At 35.0% G+C, this 18434-nt stretch overlaps 1 protein-coding gene across 1 annotated transcript in view; it reads left to right on the top strand.

Annotated features, from left to right (window-relative positions):
* LOC149804471 (ribosome biogenesis protein NOP53-like) overlaps positions 1-18434 on the top strand; it is a 53575-nt gene that overhangs the window by 15357 nt on the left and 19784 nt on the right. The window contains exons 6-10 of the mRNA XM_089940682.1: positions 5420-5515; positions 7642-7752; positions 8958-9143; positions 14160-14215; positions 15560-15679. Coding sequence (XP_089796808.1) covers positions 5420-5515; positions 7642-7752; positions 8958-9143; positions 14160-14215; positions 15560-15679 — 569 coding nt within the window. The remainder of the gene's footprint in view (positions 1-5419; positions 5516-7641; positions 7753-8957; positions 9144-14159; positions 14216-15559; positions 15680-18434) is intronic.

The following is an 18434-nucleotide window of genomic DNA, read 5'->3' as shown; positions in this document are numbered from 1 at the left end:
CTTACTGAGAAAAATTTTTAAAAAATGTTGTTTACTAAAAACTATCTGAATCAAGGTTAGGAACTAGGTCAGCATTAGATACAAAGTTTCTGTTATTAGTTGTTTACTTTAAAACCAGTCCAAACTGAACAGTATCAAATCCAGTAAACAAAGTTACATTACAATAGCATGTAATTGAATTTTAAAAAATTGAAACTAACAAACAAACAATTAAGTTAAATCATATATAAGTTAAATCAAATATACATAACATGTGGGTCCTGAATAATAGTGCTGACCACCAAAATTAAAGTCCTTTTGCTACTCTTGACTGAATGGTCATATTAGTGTAGGGTTTTCTTTGATAGACTTCTTATAAAGTCTAGTTGGTCATAAATGAAAATGGCACACAATGGCCATCTTGAAAATCTTATTATTGCTACTTCTCCTAGATGGCTGGTCATATTGATACTGTATTTTCACCAAAATATTTATGATGTCTGGTTGGTCCTTAACGGAAATGGTGCCAATCTGATATTGAGTATCACTACCATTGCTTTTTTGAAAATTATCATTACTTCTGCAGAATCAAAAGTCATATCAACCTGGGTTCCCCACCAAATTTTTTATGATGTCATGTTGGTCCTAAATTAAAATGATGCTCAGTTTTACATCCAATATGCCTACCACAGTAGGTAATTTGAAAAATGTATTATTGCTAAAAGAAAATATCAGAGCTAGTTTCTATACTCAACAGTTAAAAGGAAGAAATGGTCTTTTGAATTCTGGGAAATTCTTTTTGACCAGTAGAGTGTGAATTCCTTCACGGGGTTCTTGTTCATTTCAGCTTCCTAATCATCTGTGGGATTATCACGAAACTTGACATAACATAGTCATCTCAAGGTTTAGTTTGGTCCTAAATGAAAATTGACAGTCGTTATGGCCACCAGGATGGACACTTATATAAAGCCTTGTTACGATTATTTCTCCTAGTCATTGCAAAAATTATAGGACACTTGATAAACGCGTTCATTCAAAAAATTATAGGAAACTTAAAACGACATTCATTCCAAAGGAAACTTGATAAACACATTTATTCTGAGGTCATATTGGTCCTACATAAAGTCTTCAGGATGGCTATAAGGGTGACCGTTGTTCCAGTCCGACAACATTTTATGGAGTAACATGATACGTGCATTGATTTTGAAATGTTTGGGTTTGAAATGAAAATCATGCTCCAGGGACATTTGGTATGACTACCTAAAATATGTTGAAATTGAAATTGTTCCTGAAACTTAGATCTCCAAACAACTGTAATTGCTCAATTCTGTTTATACTTCTTACAGTTAACATAACTTCTGAGTCCATCTGATTAACTGTTGTCCTCATTTATGCCAATTTCAAGCTTCAGACTATGGCTTACTGAGCACTAGATATTTAGATGCTCTACATGCTGCAATTGTTTATAAGCACCACCTGTGTAATCAGGATTAATGTACCTCATTTATACATATAAAATGAGTACCAATTTACCCATATATAAAATACCTCATTTACACATCAATCAGCACCAATTTACCCATATATAAAGACCACTTGCTTATAAAGATCTTCCAGTTGGTTATTTACATGATTATTATATGAATACCTTACAAGTACTAACACTACCTCACAAATAAATTCAGCCCTCCCAGACTAAATTGTTTAGCTTTTGGAGCTTAGCATTGTATGGCCACATAAATGGCAAAGTGATCTCCCCTTGATATAGTGCTACACCTTTATAAATGTTGTCTGCTCCATTTTGAGTCTAGAATATGGACAGCAATGTAAATGCCTGTACAATAACCACACCTCCAATCTAGAAAGCCAGATATACACTGCATGGATGTAGAGTCAGTGGGTTTTCAGTTCTGGGCACACTTTCTAAACAGAAAGAGAAATTGGAGAAATTCATTTTCAGAGAAGAGGATGTCATTAACATCAATACTAATGTCACCTTAGTAATTTCCTGATTGATGAGCATCACAAACCAGAGGGCTTACCAGCCATTGAGTAGATCTGGAAATTTCTTTCAGCTGCTGCTACAGCCATAGCTGCCTCAAGTGTATGACAGCTAGTCATCTCTCTCTCTGTGCAAGATACAATAGGCCTGATGCCTCAAGTGTATGACAGCTAGTCTTCTTACTCTACAAGATACAATAGGCCTGATGCCTCAAGTGTAGGACAGCTTGTCTTCTCTCCCTGCATGATACAATAGGCCTGATGCCTCAAGTGTTTGACAGCTAGTCTTCTCTCCCTGCAAGATACAATAGGCCTGATGCCTCAAGTGTATGACAGCTAGTCTTCTCTCCCTGCAAGATACAAACCAGATCGAGAACATAAGAGTCCAGCTCAGATACAGTCTCACATGATGCAAGTCTGGACAGGTTTTGTGGAACACATGTCCCATAACCCAACTTGACAATACTATGGAGGTTAAGATATACTGTTCCACTGTAATTGGACTTGGCCATTCAAATCAGATCCCTAGAAGTCAGGATCAGAGTGGATCTAACCTTTAATGTCAAGGCCAGTTGAATTCAGCTTTTATTCCTTTGATGGATACCTGAGGTATAAGTCAGATGCTCAGGATTCCCTCTTCCATTACTAATTCTTCAAACATTAATGTGATTTAGGAGCATATTTGCAGGAAAAAGCACAATTTAAAGTAAACACAAAATTATTTGAGAATACTTTCACAATCACATTACTTCAAAAGATTTCTTACCAACCCACCATTCAAGCATCCTCATTGGTATATGGCACAGTTCAAAACCTAGCTACACCCCATGGTGGATAGGGGATGTAATTGACAAGAGGTATTGCCCTTTGTATATCTATGAACTGGAAAAGACACATTTTTCATCTTTTTTTATTGTCTGGCTGGATTCTGGAGGTAGCAGGCCTATATCCTTAAAAATAATGTGCATGGGTAAGTATTCTTGGAGAAAGATAATTTATATACTTGATTTGCTTTCTCCACTTAATTCATCAATTTCCCAAACTGCTAACTTCCAATTATTGCTCTTTGAAGTGAAGATATTATTAAAAGTTACCATTCCACATTCTCTGACACAGTTTCATAATGGAAAAGAAGATATAGGCCAAAAACAAAGATTTTTCCAATCATCTGGAAGATTATAATTTTTTCACACCTGAAGGCATTAGCTCTATGCCCAAAGGGGAAATGTAATCACTCTTGAGAGTATCATTGGTTCACATCTTATATAAGATCTGCTTCTTACTTGTCCTTGATACAACAGGCAAGATGAGCGAAATTCGTGCTTTGTTGGCAGACCCAAACAATCTGCATGTCTATCAAGAATGGTGAGTATCACACATGATAGCCCCAGCCTTCAACCTGGCTCCTGCACATGGGCAGTCAGTCGCTTATGCTGAAACTTCCTTCCTACTTTCATCGTTCAGCTCATTGTCACCTACAGGAACTAGTGAGAGCTTTGAAGTGGTACCTAAAATGAACAGAGCCAGTGCAGAGAGGGAGATATTATCAATGTTTACATCTGAAAGAGGGAAAGCTTTGTATCTTAGTGTATGTTCTGTTGACCTGGATTGTTACTCATTCTGCATGTAGAGGATTACCACAAGAACCAATGAAGTTGTTATACATTTCTGCTTGTGAGGTTAGGGCAGCTGCAATGAACATTGCATTTAACTGTTTGTGCTTGAAGAGACTATACAGGCTATGGGATGGACTTCAGAGTCAACTTTATCTATTTCCTGTCTCAGTGATCTATGATTCCAAAAGACTCATTTAGATTTTGTGGGCAGGAACAGCCTTAGCAAATGCAGAGCCCGATTTGGATCATTTTGGCGAGGCCCCCTGTATTTATACACAGGCCATCCATGAGCACAGGATTTGGAAATAAACTTTCCAACAAGTATTATATGATATTGAAATTTTCTTCCAGCACTTTAAAATTACTTTATAGATATATTTTTAAAAATTACTAATGTGTAGGGTCCCTGTTATCACGGGGACCATTTGGGCCAAATCGATCCAATTGGCCTAAGGCCAGCCCTACTTATGGGACATATCACCATAGTCCATCCAGTTACCTTTCAGTGTCATTTGGCAGCTTCTGATGGATGCAGCAATAAAACTTTGCATGGATTTGCAGGAGAAAAATATTTCCCTTTCCCCCAAAAGCTGCACTTCAGCATGCAAAGTCAGTACTTAAGCTGAGTATTTTAATCTTTAATCTGCCACACATACCTTAGGTGACTGGAGATGGTCTCTCCAGTGTAAGGGGATGTAACTCCCTCCATCACCTACCTTTCTTCATCAGGTATTATGATCAGGTAACATTTGAAGAAGAAAATAATTTTTGGAGTAAAATATATTTCTTCAATAATACTTACCCCTTCGTAAATCAGATACACCCCCAGTTTCCCCATAGTTACACCCTACAAGGAGAGTGCATTCACTCCAGCAGTAACTGAGGTACACACAGGTTTTGGCACCAATCCCTACCTCTGTGGTCTGACAATATTTAGCTCTTGTAGCTACAAATGGGCTGGATTTGCAAGATAGTGGTAGTACTCCTAAGGTATTATGATCAGGTAAATGTTATTGAAGAAGCATATTTTACTGTTAAAAAAATGGTATCTACACAAACTCTGATCACAAGACATCTAACACACTGTTGTTTACCTGCATGAGATATATAGGTTTTGCTTTTCCAAAGGCATCAGAGTTAAGTTCTTTTGTTTTCATTTTTGGAAAGTCATAAACAGAAAGGGAAACTTCAAAGATAGTCTTTTTGTTAAAAAAAAAGTTATTACGAGTCAAATACAGAATGAGATGCATGAAGGTTAAAGTCCTTTTTTAAGTTATGGAGAGTCGGAGACACAGAAAGGGATACATGAATGTTTTTGTCTTTTTTTAAGTTATGGAGGGTGAGAGATACATTTTGGATGCATCTGAGACACCAGGTTTTGCAGAACATTTGTTTAGAAAATTCAGCTTATGTCAGTTATAAAAGCAGTAGTATCAACAACTTTTGCATGTTAACATTGTTATGCTAATGGTTAAGTGGAGTACTGCACTTTATTGAGTTTCATGTAACATTGTTATGCTAATGGTTAAGTGGAGTACTGCACTTTATTGAGTTTCATGTAACATTGTTATGCTAATGGTTAAGTGGAGTACTGCACTTTATTGAGTTTCACGTAACATTGTTATGCTAATGGTTAAGTGGAGTACTGCACTTTACTGAGTTTCATGTTAACATTGTTTTACTAATATTAAGCTGAGCACTGCACTTTCTTGAGTGTATGCGTACATTGTTATGCTAATGGTTATTTGGAGTGCTGCAATTTCTAGAGATAAGTTAGTTAAATTAAAGAACTTCATATATTACCTTCTTTACCTGTATTAAAGGTTCCCAGTCACCTGAGAGACAAGCCATCAGTATTTAATGCAGTTGAAGTTCCTCACCCAGGGGCTTCTTATAACCCTGCATATGAGGATCATCAGGTAAATTTCAAGCACACATTTTAAAGCATATATACTTACTTATTATACTGAAAGCATCTGTTACATATTATACTCTACTTTTCTCCAATGGTCTTAACATAGGAGGTAATTGAACAATATTTTTCTGTATATGGTGTAATAAAATAGTTCTATGTTTTAGATAAGGATGTGCATCATGTCCTTCATCATTTTATATTGTCATACATCATCTGATATATTTATCTGCACCATTACTAAAATTATCAATGAAGTTTTACAAGAAAAATAAAATATATTCATTTAAGTATTTTGAACATACTTTGCTTGATACAAGTGCTAAGATATCGGGTGTTATTTAAAATTCAGAGTACGTAATAAACAGACATTACAGACCATTGTGAGGGGCTCAAGTGGCCAAGTGGTCTGAACTGCTAACTGCTATGGATCACTGCCATCTCACCAGTCTGCATGGGTTCGAGTCTGGGTTTGTCCAGTGTGGGTATTTGAGAAAGCTTGCCAGTAGTTTCTTGTGGGTCGGTGGTCCTGTCTGGGGTTTTCTCAGGTTCTTCCTCCATCATTTATACTGGCTGCCATGTATAGCCTGTCTTGTGTTGGAAAATAGCATTAATCCCTACAACAGCAACAAAAACAGACTTGTGTGGATTTTGCTTACATGAATGCTTATGAGCCACATGCCAAAACAGTCACATTCTAAAAGAAGCAAACTTGGCAGTCACATACCAAAACAAGTAAACCTGGTGGCCACATTTCGAAAAAAGCCAACTTGGCAGGCACACCAAAATCACCCACTTGAGATATATACAAGTTTCAGAACAACAAGCATATCATTGGTGAGGGGCATCCCTCTTATAGATTAAATTACAATTGAGGTTGTAATTGTGTTGCTCACACATACCTGACTCACATATCTGACTCACAGATAGGACATATATCTGACTCATATGTAGGACACACATGATTCACATATCGGACACACCTGACACATATAGGAGACACATACCAGATCAGATACAAGACACAAACCTGACTCGCATATAGGACACATTGAATCTGACTCAAAGGACACACATACCTGGTTAATATTTAGGACACACATACCCAACCCACATGTACAACTCACATACCTGGCTGATATTTAGGACACACATACATGACTAACATGTAGGAAACACATACCTAGCTGATATTTAGGACACACATACCTGACTCACTTGTAGGACATACATACCTGGCTGATATTTAGGACACACATACCGGTCTGATATTTAGGACACACATACCTGACTAACATGTAGGAAACATATCTAGCTGATATTTAGGACACACATACCCAACTCAAATGTAGGACTCACATACCTGGCTGATATTTAGGACACACATACCTGACTCACTTGTAGGACATGCATACCTTTCTGATATTTAGGACACACATACCGGTCTGATATTTAGGACACACATACCTGACTAACATGTAGGAAACACATATCTAGCTGATATTTAGGATACACATACCTGGCTGGTATTTATGACACACGTACCAGGCAGATATTTAGGACAAACATACATATTCACTTATAACATGAAGTAGAGGGGCCCCGAGTGGTTTAAAGCACTCACTGTTATGGATCATTGCCATCTCACTTCTGTCTGTGTGGGTTCGAGTCTCAGGTTTGTCCAATGTGGGTATGTGAGAAAGCTTGCCAGTTTCTGTGCTTAGACAGTTTTGTGATTTTTGGGCCTGATTTGGAGTTGGGTAATGTGTCAGCAGATTAAAGTCAGCAAAATTTATTCTAGTTTTGACTTCAAGCAAATTCCATAGGTTGTTTTTAATGGTACTTTTAACACATTATTGAATATTTGTCATGCCAAGGTGATTGGAATTTAGTGCCTTTTCCATTGTATTGAATCAATGACCCTTGGTTGTGAGTCTGATGCTGTACAAACAGCACTGAACCAGATGTACTGACACATTATGCAGTGGCATATCTTAGTTGACTCTGTATGTAATTGGCCAATTGACTGTGCTTTATATACAGCCAAACACACCAAGAAGAACCATTGATACCTAGTTCTCATTACCACTATATATACACTTGCATACTGATTTAATTATGTTTGGGTTACAGGACTTACTGATGAAGGCACATGGTGTTGAGAAAAAGAAACAGAAGCAGGAGAAAAGACTTTATAATGCACTGGATGCCCAGTTTCCAAAAGCTGATCAGGCGCCAACAAAGGTTAGATATTCTTCCCATCATTACCCTGCAGTATTCTTCTTAATATGTTATTGCCAAGTGTCCCACAGAGAATCCTCTCTACAGGCCTTAGAGAATTCTCATTACAGGCCCTCAGAGAATCTTCTTAATTGGGGCACAGGAGAGTCTTAAGCTCTTCCCAGGTCCAAAAAGAACTACTGACATACATGTTTTATGACATAAACAGTATATTTTGCCTATAGTGTGTGTAGTTTAATATTTTTGATATATTAACATATCAGTTTATTTGATTATGATTGGTCCAAATATGCCCATGAAATTCCAAAACTTACTTGGCCCTAAATAGTTAGGATTGAGCTGATGTGTTGTTAAACCATACACAAACACACATTCTGGAGGAGTGGGGAAATGGGCATCTTTATTCATATAGGCATAATTGTTTTTAAACTTGGTTATTTTTTTTATAGATACAACTGACTTGAATATTATCTGTTTACTGTAAAACCTTACAGTCAGCTTATTACGAAAACATGAAAAGTTTAAGAAATTAACTAAAATAGCATAGAGTTAATGAATTATTGTCATGAATTTTGGAAAAGATGCAAATGGCTAACTTAAAAGGCTGAGCAGAGACCATCAGTGGCAGAGGCAAGATTCATTCAATGTATTTCTTTCTGTCACACCTCTCTTTTATTTTGTTAGATCAGGATGCATACATACATCTCTTTTATGTTGACACATTAGTTGACAGATCAAGAATGCATGCACACATCTCTTATGTTGACAGATCAGGGATGCATACATACATCTCTGTTACGTTGACTCATTAGGGATGTATGCTCACATCTCTATTATGTTGACACATTATGCTTATATGCACACATCTCTGATATATTGACACATTAGGATGTGTGCAAACATCTCTTTTATGTTGACACATTAGAGGTGTATGCTTCTCTATTATGTTGACCATTTAGCAATGTATGCACACATCTCTATTATGTTCTTAGATTGGGATGCATGCACAAATTTATATTATGTTGACACATGCTTGCATGCAGACATTATTTTATGCGCACATCTCCATTATGTTGAAACATCAGGAATGCCTACACACATATGTTGACACATCAGGGATACATGCACATCATAGGCATACACACAGATTCATGTAAAGACAAACTGAACCAGTGTTAACTTATTATCCATCATCCGATTATTGTTAGGAGTCCCTCCTAGCAGAGATGTCAGCTGGCCTACTTGAGGAGGAGGAAGAGGAAACAAATGTAGAACTGGAAGATCAGAATCAGGGAGAAGATGATGACCTTAGGTTATCAAACAACCCTCGTGTCAGAAGGGAAGACAAAAAAGATGAAAAGCAGAGAAGAAAAGAAAAGGAGAAAAAAGAACAGGTTTGCACAAAGTCATCATATATTAGATTCCCAGATTTCTGACATTTTTACAGTGTATGTGTTTAACTCTGACTTTTTACATGCACTGGTTTATGTAATTACACAAACCTTTCTCTATAAGGTATCTTATCCATGTGTCTCAGCAATACAAAGATACAAAGTATCACGAAGAGAAAAATAAGGACATAATTGTTACAAAATCTACCTCCCAAAAACCCTTTTTTGTTTGGTGGAATGTCCAATTAGTTGTAGTAAAATCTGCAACCAAATGTCTAAAATTCACCCCCACCTCCAAAGAGGGTGGCATCTGTCAGTAAACTATTGTATAACAGAGATTCTGAGGAGCACTAATTAATTTGATCACCCACTAGGTGTGAATTGTTGTATAATTAGGTGGCCAGCAAAGAACCAAGTACGGCAAAGCGATGGGATTTGCTATAACATGTACAAATTCAACTTCTTATGATTTTAAATTTTTCATCCAGCCTGTATGAAATTTGTAAAACATTCTTTTGTACTCAAATTCCATAACAAGATAACTCTCTGTTGTACCCTCTTTACCGTCAAATTGTCAGTGTTATTGTGGCACCAAAACCCTTGTCAGTATCCTTATATTTCAACACAAGATCACTATCTGTTGTACCTTCTTTGCAATTACATTGTCAGTATTGTTACAACACTAAAACTCTCGACAGCTTCCTTGAATTCCAAACATAAGTACTGTAAATTTCATAAAAATTTATAATCATCGAAATTCATGAAAATATTGCTGAGACTATTTGCATTAGCTGTACATGGTTTTCATAATGCCAGATAACAAATCTGTACAATATTTTGATTCCTTGGCAGTATGTGGTTTTCATAATGCCAGATAACAAATCTGTACAATATTTTGATTTAGCTGTACATGGTTTTCATAATGCCAGATAACAAATCTGTACAATATTTTGATTCCTTAGCTGTACGTGGTTTTCATAATGCCAGATAACAAATCTGTACAGTATTTTGATTCCTTAGCTGTACGTGGTTTTCATAATGCCAGATAACAAATCTTTACAATATTTTAATTATTCAGATATGCTGAATCTGAGAAATGCATGACAATTTAATGATATGAAAATTATGATTTCCAGTATATTTACAAATTTTATTCATGTTTTGTTAAAAAAGGCAGTTGTTCTGGGTTTAATACCATTTTTAAGCAAATGACAGGGTATGCATGGTGACCAGTATATCTCGTGGAGGAAGAACCCAGAAAATTCTGGGAAAGAACCAATGACCCACAAGAAGTTACTGGCAAGCTTTCTCACATGCTCACTTTGGCAGAGCCTGTGACTCAGACCCATGAGAGCAGAGGTGAGATGTTGGTCATCTGTAAAGGCAAGTACCTTAGACTATTAGGCCACCTAATGTGTGAAAAAAAGTTTTTTTCGTGAATACTGTGAATTGAAATTCAGTAATATGGTATTCTTTGGCATGCAGGATGGGTCATAAAATGTATGTAAATCACACTCTGGACCAATGTAAAGAATTCAGAATAACTTTATTTTGAGTAAATTTAGGATTTGAGAAGACCTCATTCCTTGGATTATCAGGTTATAGGATTAGAAGTCATTGGCACATTTAGATTCAGCACATTATAATATATTCTCAGTACCATAAAATATATTGCCCTAATGATCTCAGTAACATAAAATACATTGCCCTAATGAGCTCAGTCCATAAAATATATTTCCCTAATGATCTCAGTACCATAAAATACATTACCCTAATGATCTCAGTACCGTAAAATATATTGCCCTTATGATCTCAGTACCATAAAATACATTGCCCTAATGATCTCAGTACCATAAAATACATTGCTCTTATGATTGCGGTACCATAAACTTTATTGCCCTTATGATCGTGGTACCATAAAATATATTGCCCTTATGATCTCAGTACCATAAAATATATTGCCCTTAAATACTTACAGTACAATAAAATACATTCCCGTTAATGTTCTTAGCACATTAAATTACATTGCCCTATATGCTTTCAGTACAATAAAATACATTGTCTTTATGATCACAGTACCATAAAATACATTGTCCTAATGATCTCAGTACCATAAAATATGCATTGCCCTAATGATCTAAGTACCATAAAACACATTGTCCTTAAGTACTTATAGTATAATAAAATACTTTCCCGTTAATGCTCTTAGCACATTAAATTACAATGCCCTATATGCTTTCAGTACAATAAAATACATTGCCCTAATGATTGCAGTACCATAAAATACATTGCCCTAATGATCTCATTACCATAAAATACATTGCCCTAATGATCTCAGTACCATAAAATATATTGCCCTAATGATCTCATTACCATAAAATTGCCCTTATGATTGCAGTACCATAAAATATATTGCCCTAATGATCTCAGTACCATAAAATATATTGCCCTTAATGCATTGCATACAATAAAATGCATAGTCCTTAATGTGCTTAGCTCATTCAAATACATTGCCCTTTATGCATTCAGTACAATAAAATGCATTGACTTTAAACCTTTCTGTACAATAAAATACATTCCTTTAATGCTTTCAGTACAGTAAAATACATTGCCCTGAATGCTTTCAGTACAATAAAATATATTGCCTAATGCTTTCAGTACAATGAAATACATTGCCTTAATGCTTTCAGTACAATAAAATACATTGCCTTTAATGTTTTCAATACAGTAAAATACATTGCCCACAATGCTTTCAGTACAATAAAATACATTGCCTTAATGCTTTCAGTACAATAAAATACAATGCCCTGAATGCTTTTAATACAGTAAAATACATTGCCTTAATGCTTCCAATACAATAAAATACAATGCCCTGAATGCTTTTAATACAGTAAAATACATTGCCTTAATGCTTTCACTACAATGAAATACATTGCCCTGAATGCTTTTAGTACAGTAAAATACATTGCCTTAATGATTTCAATACAATCAAATACATTGCCTTAATGCTTTCAATACAATCAAATATATTGCCATAATGCTTTCAGTACAATGAAATACATTGCCCTGAATGCTTCCAGTAAAATAAAATACATTGCCCTGGCTGCTTTTAATACAGTAAAATACATTGCCTTAATGCTTCCAATACAATAAAATACAATGCCCTGAATGCTTTTAATACAGTAAAATACATTGCCTTAATGCTTTCACTACAATGAAATACATTGCCCTGAATGCTTTTAGTACAGTAAAATACATTGCCTTAATGATTTCAATACAATCAAATACATTGCCTTAATGCTTTCAATACAATCAAATATATTGCCATAATGCTTTCAATACAATGAAATACATTGCCCTGAATGCTTCCAGTAAAATAAAATACATTGCCCTGGCTGCTTTTAATACAGTAAAAAACATTGCCTTAATGCTTTCAATACAATCAAATACATTGCTTTAATGCTTTCAGTACAATGAAATAAATTGCCCTGAATGCTTTCAATACAGTAAAATTTATTACCTTAATGGTTTCAGTACAATGAAATACATTGCCTTAATGCTATCAATCCAGTAAAATACATTGCCTTGAATGTTTTCAATATAGTAAAATTTATTACCATAATGCTTTCAGTACAATAAAATACATTGCCTTAATACTTTCAATACAGTAAAATACATTGCCCTGGAATGCTTTCAGTACTATCAAATACATTGCCTTAATGCTTTCAGTATGATAAAATATATTGCCCTGAATGCTTTTAATACAGTAAAATACATTGCCTAATGCTTTCACTACAATGAAATGCATTGCCTTAATGCTTTCAGTACAGAAAATACATTGCCTTAAGGCTTTCAATACAGTAAAATACATTGTCTTAATTCTTTCATTACAGTAAAATACATTGCCTTAATGCTTCCAATACATTAAATTACATTGTCCTGAATGCTTTCAGTAATATAAAATACATTTCCTTTATGCTTTCAGTACAATAAAATACATGGCCTTAATGCATTCAAGTCAATAAAAAAAGATTGCCCATTGTGTTTTTAGCACAGTAGAATGCATTGCCCATAGTGCTGTCCAGTCAATAAAATACAGTGTTCTTGTATGCTTTCAGTGGAATACAGGGCTTTATCAGCAGGGAGTTGGGTAATTTACCTGGCTACTTTCACTTTACACACAGCTATTTTAAAATATTTAAAAAAAACTATCCCTGTTTGGCTAGGTCCCCCTAACCCCCTGCCTACTTTGGCAAATCGCCCACCAACTTTAAAGCTAATGGAATTGAATAAAATGTATTGCCCTAATGCTTTCTGAATAATAAAATACAATATACTTTCAGAACAACAAAATACATGTCCTTATGTTTTCAGCACAATAAAATACATTGCCCATAGAAAGGTGTGTTGCAATTTATACTTTCAGTACAACAAAATACATTGCCCTTTTTGCTTTCAGTATAGTAAAGTACATTGTCCTTTATTCTGTCAGGACATAAAAATGTATTGCTCTTATGCTTTTAGGACAAGTATATATATTGTTGGATAAGATTTCAAGACATTAAAATACATTGAGGTTATTTTGGCTTATAGCATATAAAAATACTTGCCTTTTCTGCTTTCAGTACAAAAAAAATACTTGGACTTTAATGCAGTCAGCACATTGAAATATACTGTCATGTATGCTGTTAACACATTCAAATATACTGTTATGTATGCTGTCAGTACATTGAAATATACTGTCATGTATGCTGTCAGCAAATTTAAATATAATGTCATTGTATGCTGTCAGCACATTGAAATATGTCATGTATGCTGTCAGCACATTGAAATATACTGTCATGTATGCTGTCAGCACAGTGAAATATACTGTCATGTGCAATGACAGCACATTCAAATACACTGCCTTTTTTCCTTTCAGTTTTGTTTTGAATGGAGTATTTATAGAGCAGATTTATTTGCTTCTAACTTCTTGACTTTTTAATCATTTTGTTTTCCAAAAAATATTTTTCATTACAGGAAAAGATGTTAAAGAAAGAGAAAGAGGGAAGAATTAAGACAAGCACACTTTTCAGGTTTAATTTCTGTTTTTTATTATGCTAGTAGTCATTCATTCACATCTTAATTTTGTCATTCCCTCCAAAAACATTTTTAAATTCGTAATTCAGATATGTTCTTGTTAGTGCCTAACTGCTTCAAAACAGATTCTTACCACAGAAACTTGATTAGATTGTCTGGTTCACCATGTTTTATTCTTCCAAAACCTTGGTGTTGTTAAGGGCTATTCCATTTAAACATACATTGTACCCAGAGAAGGCAGTTTTAAAAAAAATATATGCCTGGAACTGAAAGAGTTCATCAGAAAATTACAAAAAATTGTAAATTTTACATCGATGCTGAAAGTGGGTCACAAGTATGTTTTACAGGAACAGTCCTAACTGAAAATTGCTTGAAAATAAATATGGAGACTATACTACAAATATTTAGAAAACAAGGCCAGCTTTTGTATACTTGCATGGTTACATGCATGACTCTCACCTGGTTAGGTTGGAATGGTGGTAAAAAGAATATTGCATTAGGTGACAAGAATGATCATCCAAATATAAAACATTTGCATTACTACATATTACTTTTTGAACTTCAGCAATTGGTTTCATTAATTAGCTGGTAGGGTGAAACCCAAGCAGAGTGCTCACCCTGCCAGTGGTGTGCATTTTTGTTGAGTGTATCGGTGTCCACTCTGTGAAATAAAAAGCTTGTTTAGGTGAACTTTATGATAATGTTCCACCGGAGAGAAAATCTCTTTTTAGGTAATGTACTTTTATTTTTGACCTTGTAATTTAAAGATTTATAATTTTTACCTTTATCTTTTATTTTATTTAAATTTTAGATCATTTTGACATTGTACCCACTATCTGTTAGTATCTCGTGTTTGATTGGAAAGGTTGATCTTCCTAATGTTCTTGCAGTTCATCAACTTGCATTGTATCTTTTGTATTTTATCGTTGTAATGTATCATGTTTGCGTTTATTTGAAAGGGTTTATCTTCCTGATTTTTTTTGTAGAATTCTTTATATTTACATATGTTCAGCTTTGCCATTAATCAGCACCATAGAGCTATCATTGTACTGAACTGCCATGAAACCTTAATTTATACATACATTTTGTTGCCTTCCATACATATTATAACCTTTTCATACTGTGGGATAAATATTATGCTTTTTCACTACTAATACCAACTCAAGAAGGCAACATTCTTCCTGGCTTTTGACTAGGATGTAAATATTGCCAAGATTGTCTTAATTAATTTTTTGGTGAGAACCACTAAATCAAGTGTTTTCTCAGTTTACCATTATTTGCACAGAAATCAGCTTTATGCCTAAAATAAACCCCTTTAAAATGTGTCTGATTGCTTTCAGAATAAGGTCAATTAAAGCAGAAATTCTTAGAGAGGAGAAACAGCTTCTGTTGAAAGCTGAGAGAAGAAGAAAAGTCAGAGAGGAAAAGGCTCTAAAGACAAAAAAGCTTGGAAGACTAAAGTATCCTTTTAACAGAGTTGTCATTTATTATCTTTCATACAGAAACAGGCAGAAAACCAGTCTTGCGTCATGGTGAAATGGGTTTTCAATCATTTATCAATTAGATTGCAAATTTGAGATTGATTGGTCATGGACCAGAAGAGGAAGGTATGTTGTCAGTTGTCCTTCTATTCATTAGCACAACTTTGTTATTGCTATCCTTTAAGGATTGTCATGAAACTTTCCACACACATTCATCCCATAGTCTAGTTGGTCCTAAATGAAAATGCTGCCACTTGGACATGCAGAATGGCTGCCACAGTGTCCATCTTGAAAATCTTGCCACTAATGCTCCGGGAACAGAAAATCACATCATGATTTTCCTTGCAAGGCTTCTTATGATGCCTGGTTAGATCAAAATGAAAATGGACATCCAGTATGACTGCCATAGTGGCCATGTTGACAGTCATTACTCTTTCCGAATAAATGGTCATATCAGCAGGGTTTTTTACTAAAAGACCTTTTACTTTTTGTTGGTCCTAAATGCAAATGGTGCCAAGCTGACAACCAATATGGCCCTCTTGAAAATCTTGTTATAACTACTAATGATGAATGCTGAGTCATTCAAAATGGGGTTTTCACTGGAGGACTTCTTATAATGTCTAGTAAATGAAAATGATGCCTATCTAGTGACCAATATGGCACCCTGGCAGCCATCTTGAAAATTTGTATCGCTACTCACATACTGGAAGTCAAATAGACATGGAGTTCTCACCAGATGACTTATAATGATATCTAGGTGGTCTGTATTTAAATGGTTCCAATCTCTCTCCCCCCTCTCTCTCTCTGTAATTTTTAAAAGATATATTAATACTGTATACAAAATAACTTATTAAGTATATAAAATTTAAATAGACTTATGGATTTCTGGTATTTCTTTCTGGCCAGTAGAGTGTCATTCCTTTCTTAATTGTGATAAAAGCACAGGAAGATTTCTGAAATAAGACCACTTTTGGGTTCTTAATTTCTGGTGGTCTCAATTTGGAGGACAAGACCTACGAATATTATTACATTTGGCTGGAGGTGGTCAGCTTATGGGCCTTTTAAAAGCATGGTTAAGGGTACCATGGTTCATACAGTCTTTGAAGATCTTTGACAGTTTGGGAAAAATGAAGTAGCATTTTCAAGGCCTTGAAAGTTTGGGAAAATCGAACAGATTATCCTGAGGTCTTTAAAAGTCTTAGAAAATTTAAATAAACCCAAACATTTTAATTTCTTTCTATACTCATAAATAAAATTGTCCAAGGTTCTTAGATTCGGATGTAGTCAAGTTTTCCTGGTTTCTTTCTTTTGATGACCCATTCAATTTCATTTCATCATTAAACAATATTGTAGTGTTTTGCTTTCATTGTTTTCTCATATAACATAACTTATATGCAAAATGTTAGTGAAAATAGGTCTTAGAAATCTATGTTTGTGGTCTTTTAAAGTTTGGAAAAAGTCTTTGAATTTAACATTCAAAATTCACTATGAATCCTACACATTTGTTTGGATTAGGCTTGCCTTGTCTTGATGAAAAATATCACCAGACAAGATTGAGTAACTTCATATGACACACTTAATTATGCATACTGTTTGCACATAATTGGGTTGTGCTTTGAGCAATCAGGACTCAGTTCTAAATTCTCGGTTGGTTGCAGGTGTGAAATTAAATTACGTAAAAGTTAATACAACAAATTCAAGATTGCAGAAACAGTAGTCTCATTTGTGTAGCAGTATGAATTTTGAGGTAAGTGGGGGCAAAAGGAGAGGTTTTACGATCCATGCAATATGTTATCCATTAATTTTGCCATCTGTGTTTTCATTAATTTTGGATAAAAAGGAAATAAATCCATTTTGTATTATCATGCTAAAATATTAATTTATTTGAGTACACATTAGTTTTTACTTAGATATTTAGTTCTTATGTGGTAAATGGAGTTCATTATGCAGAATTGGTAATCTCTGACCATAGGGGTGGTAGTGTTGGAAACAAAAGTTAAGTGTATTACATTGAATAGGCTGGAAATAACAGAATAACAGTTACTAGTGTCAGGTTTCTATTTAGCAACAAGTGGGAAGGGAGAATTGAGAAAACATTTCAACATCAGAGACAGGTGAAAAAGACTCTCTCTCTCTCCAGAGACAGGAAAATACAGAGAGGTATGAGATAGGAATAGAAGAAATGGAAGACATAATAGATATATAATGGAGAGGTTGATATGAGATAGATGTATATTATTAGAGAAGACAACCATACTATGAAACTATGTAACTAAACTGTAATGTAGAACTTGGAGAAGTGGACAGAACTTTAGTATATGTATAACTAGATATAAACAATGATGCGCCAAATGACTTAGTGTTTTAAATATTATATCACTGAGGTACCTTCACCACGAATCCATGAGGTTATATGGACAATTAGAGATCCTGTGTCAAATGATGAAAACACAGTGGGTTAGACAGTAATGATCATAGTTTCAAATCATCTTGACACTGTAAAGTAAAATGATTGAGTGTGATAACTTTAGCCCTACTATACTGTGATGATGATGTTCGTCCATTGGTGTCAATGAGGACCATTTAATGTCATCGATTCACTAGGGGTGGGTCTGGAGATGGCTGATCAGTCTGATCCGGGCCCAGAAGAGTCTGTTGCAGTGGGGACATGGATGTGCAGGTTGCTGGCCGGGAGTTGCAGAACTGATGTTCCTGGATTTGCGCAGATCACGTT

This window comes from Sinohyriopsis cumingii, chromosome 2 (genome assembly GCF_028554795.1).
Source record: "Sinohyriopsis cumingii isolate HCF-2022 chromosome 2, ASM2855479v2, whole genome shotgun sequence".
NCBI classification, from domain to species: domain Eukaryota; kingdom Metazoa; phylum Mollusca; class Bivalvia; order Unionida; family Unionidae; genus Sinohyriopsis; species Sinohyriopsis cumingii.
The sequence above is the reverse complement of the archived record's forward strand: the minus strand, read 5'-3'. Positions and strand labels throughout refer to the sequence as shown.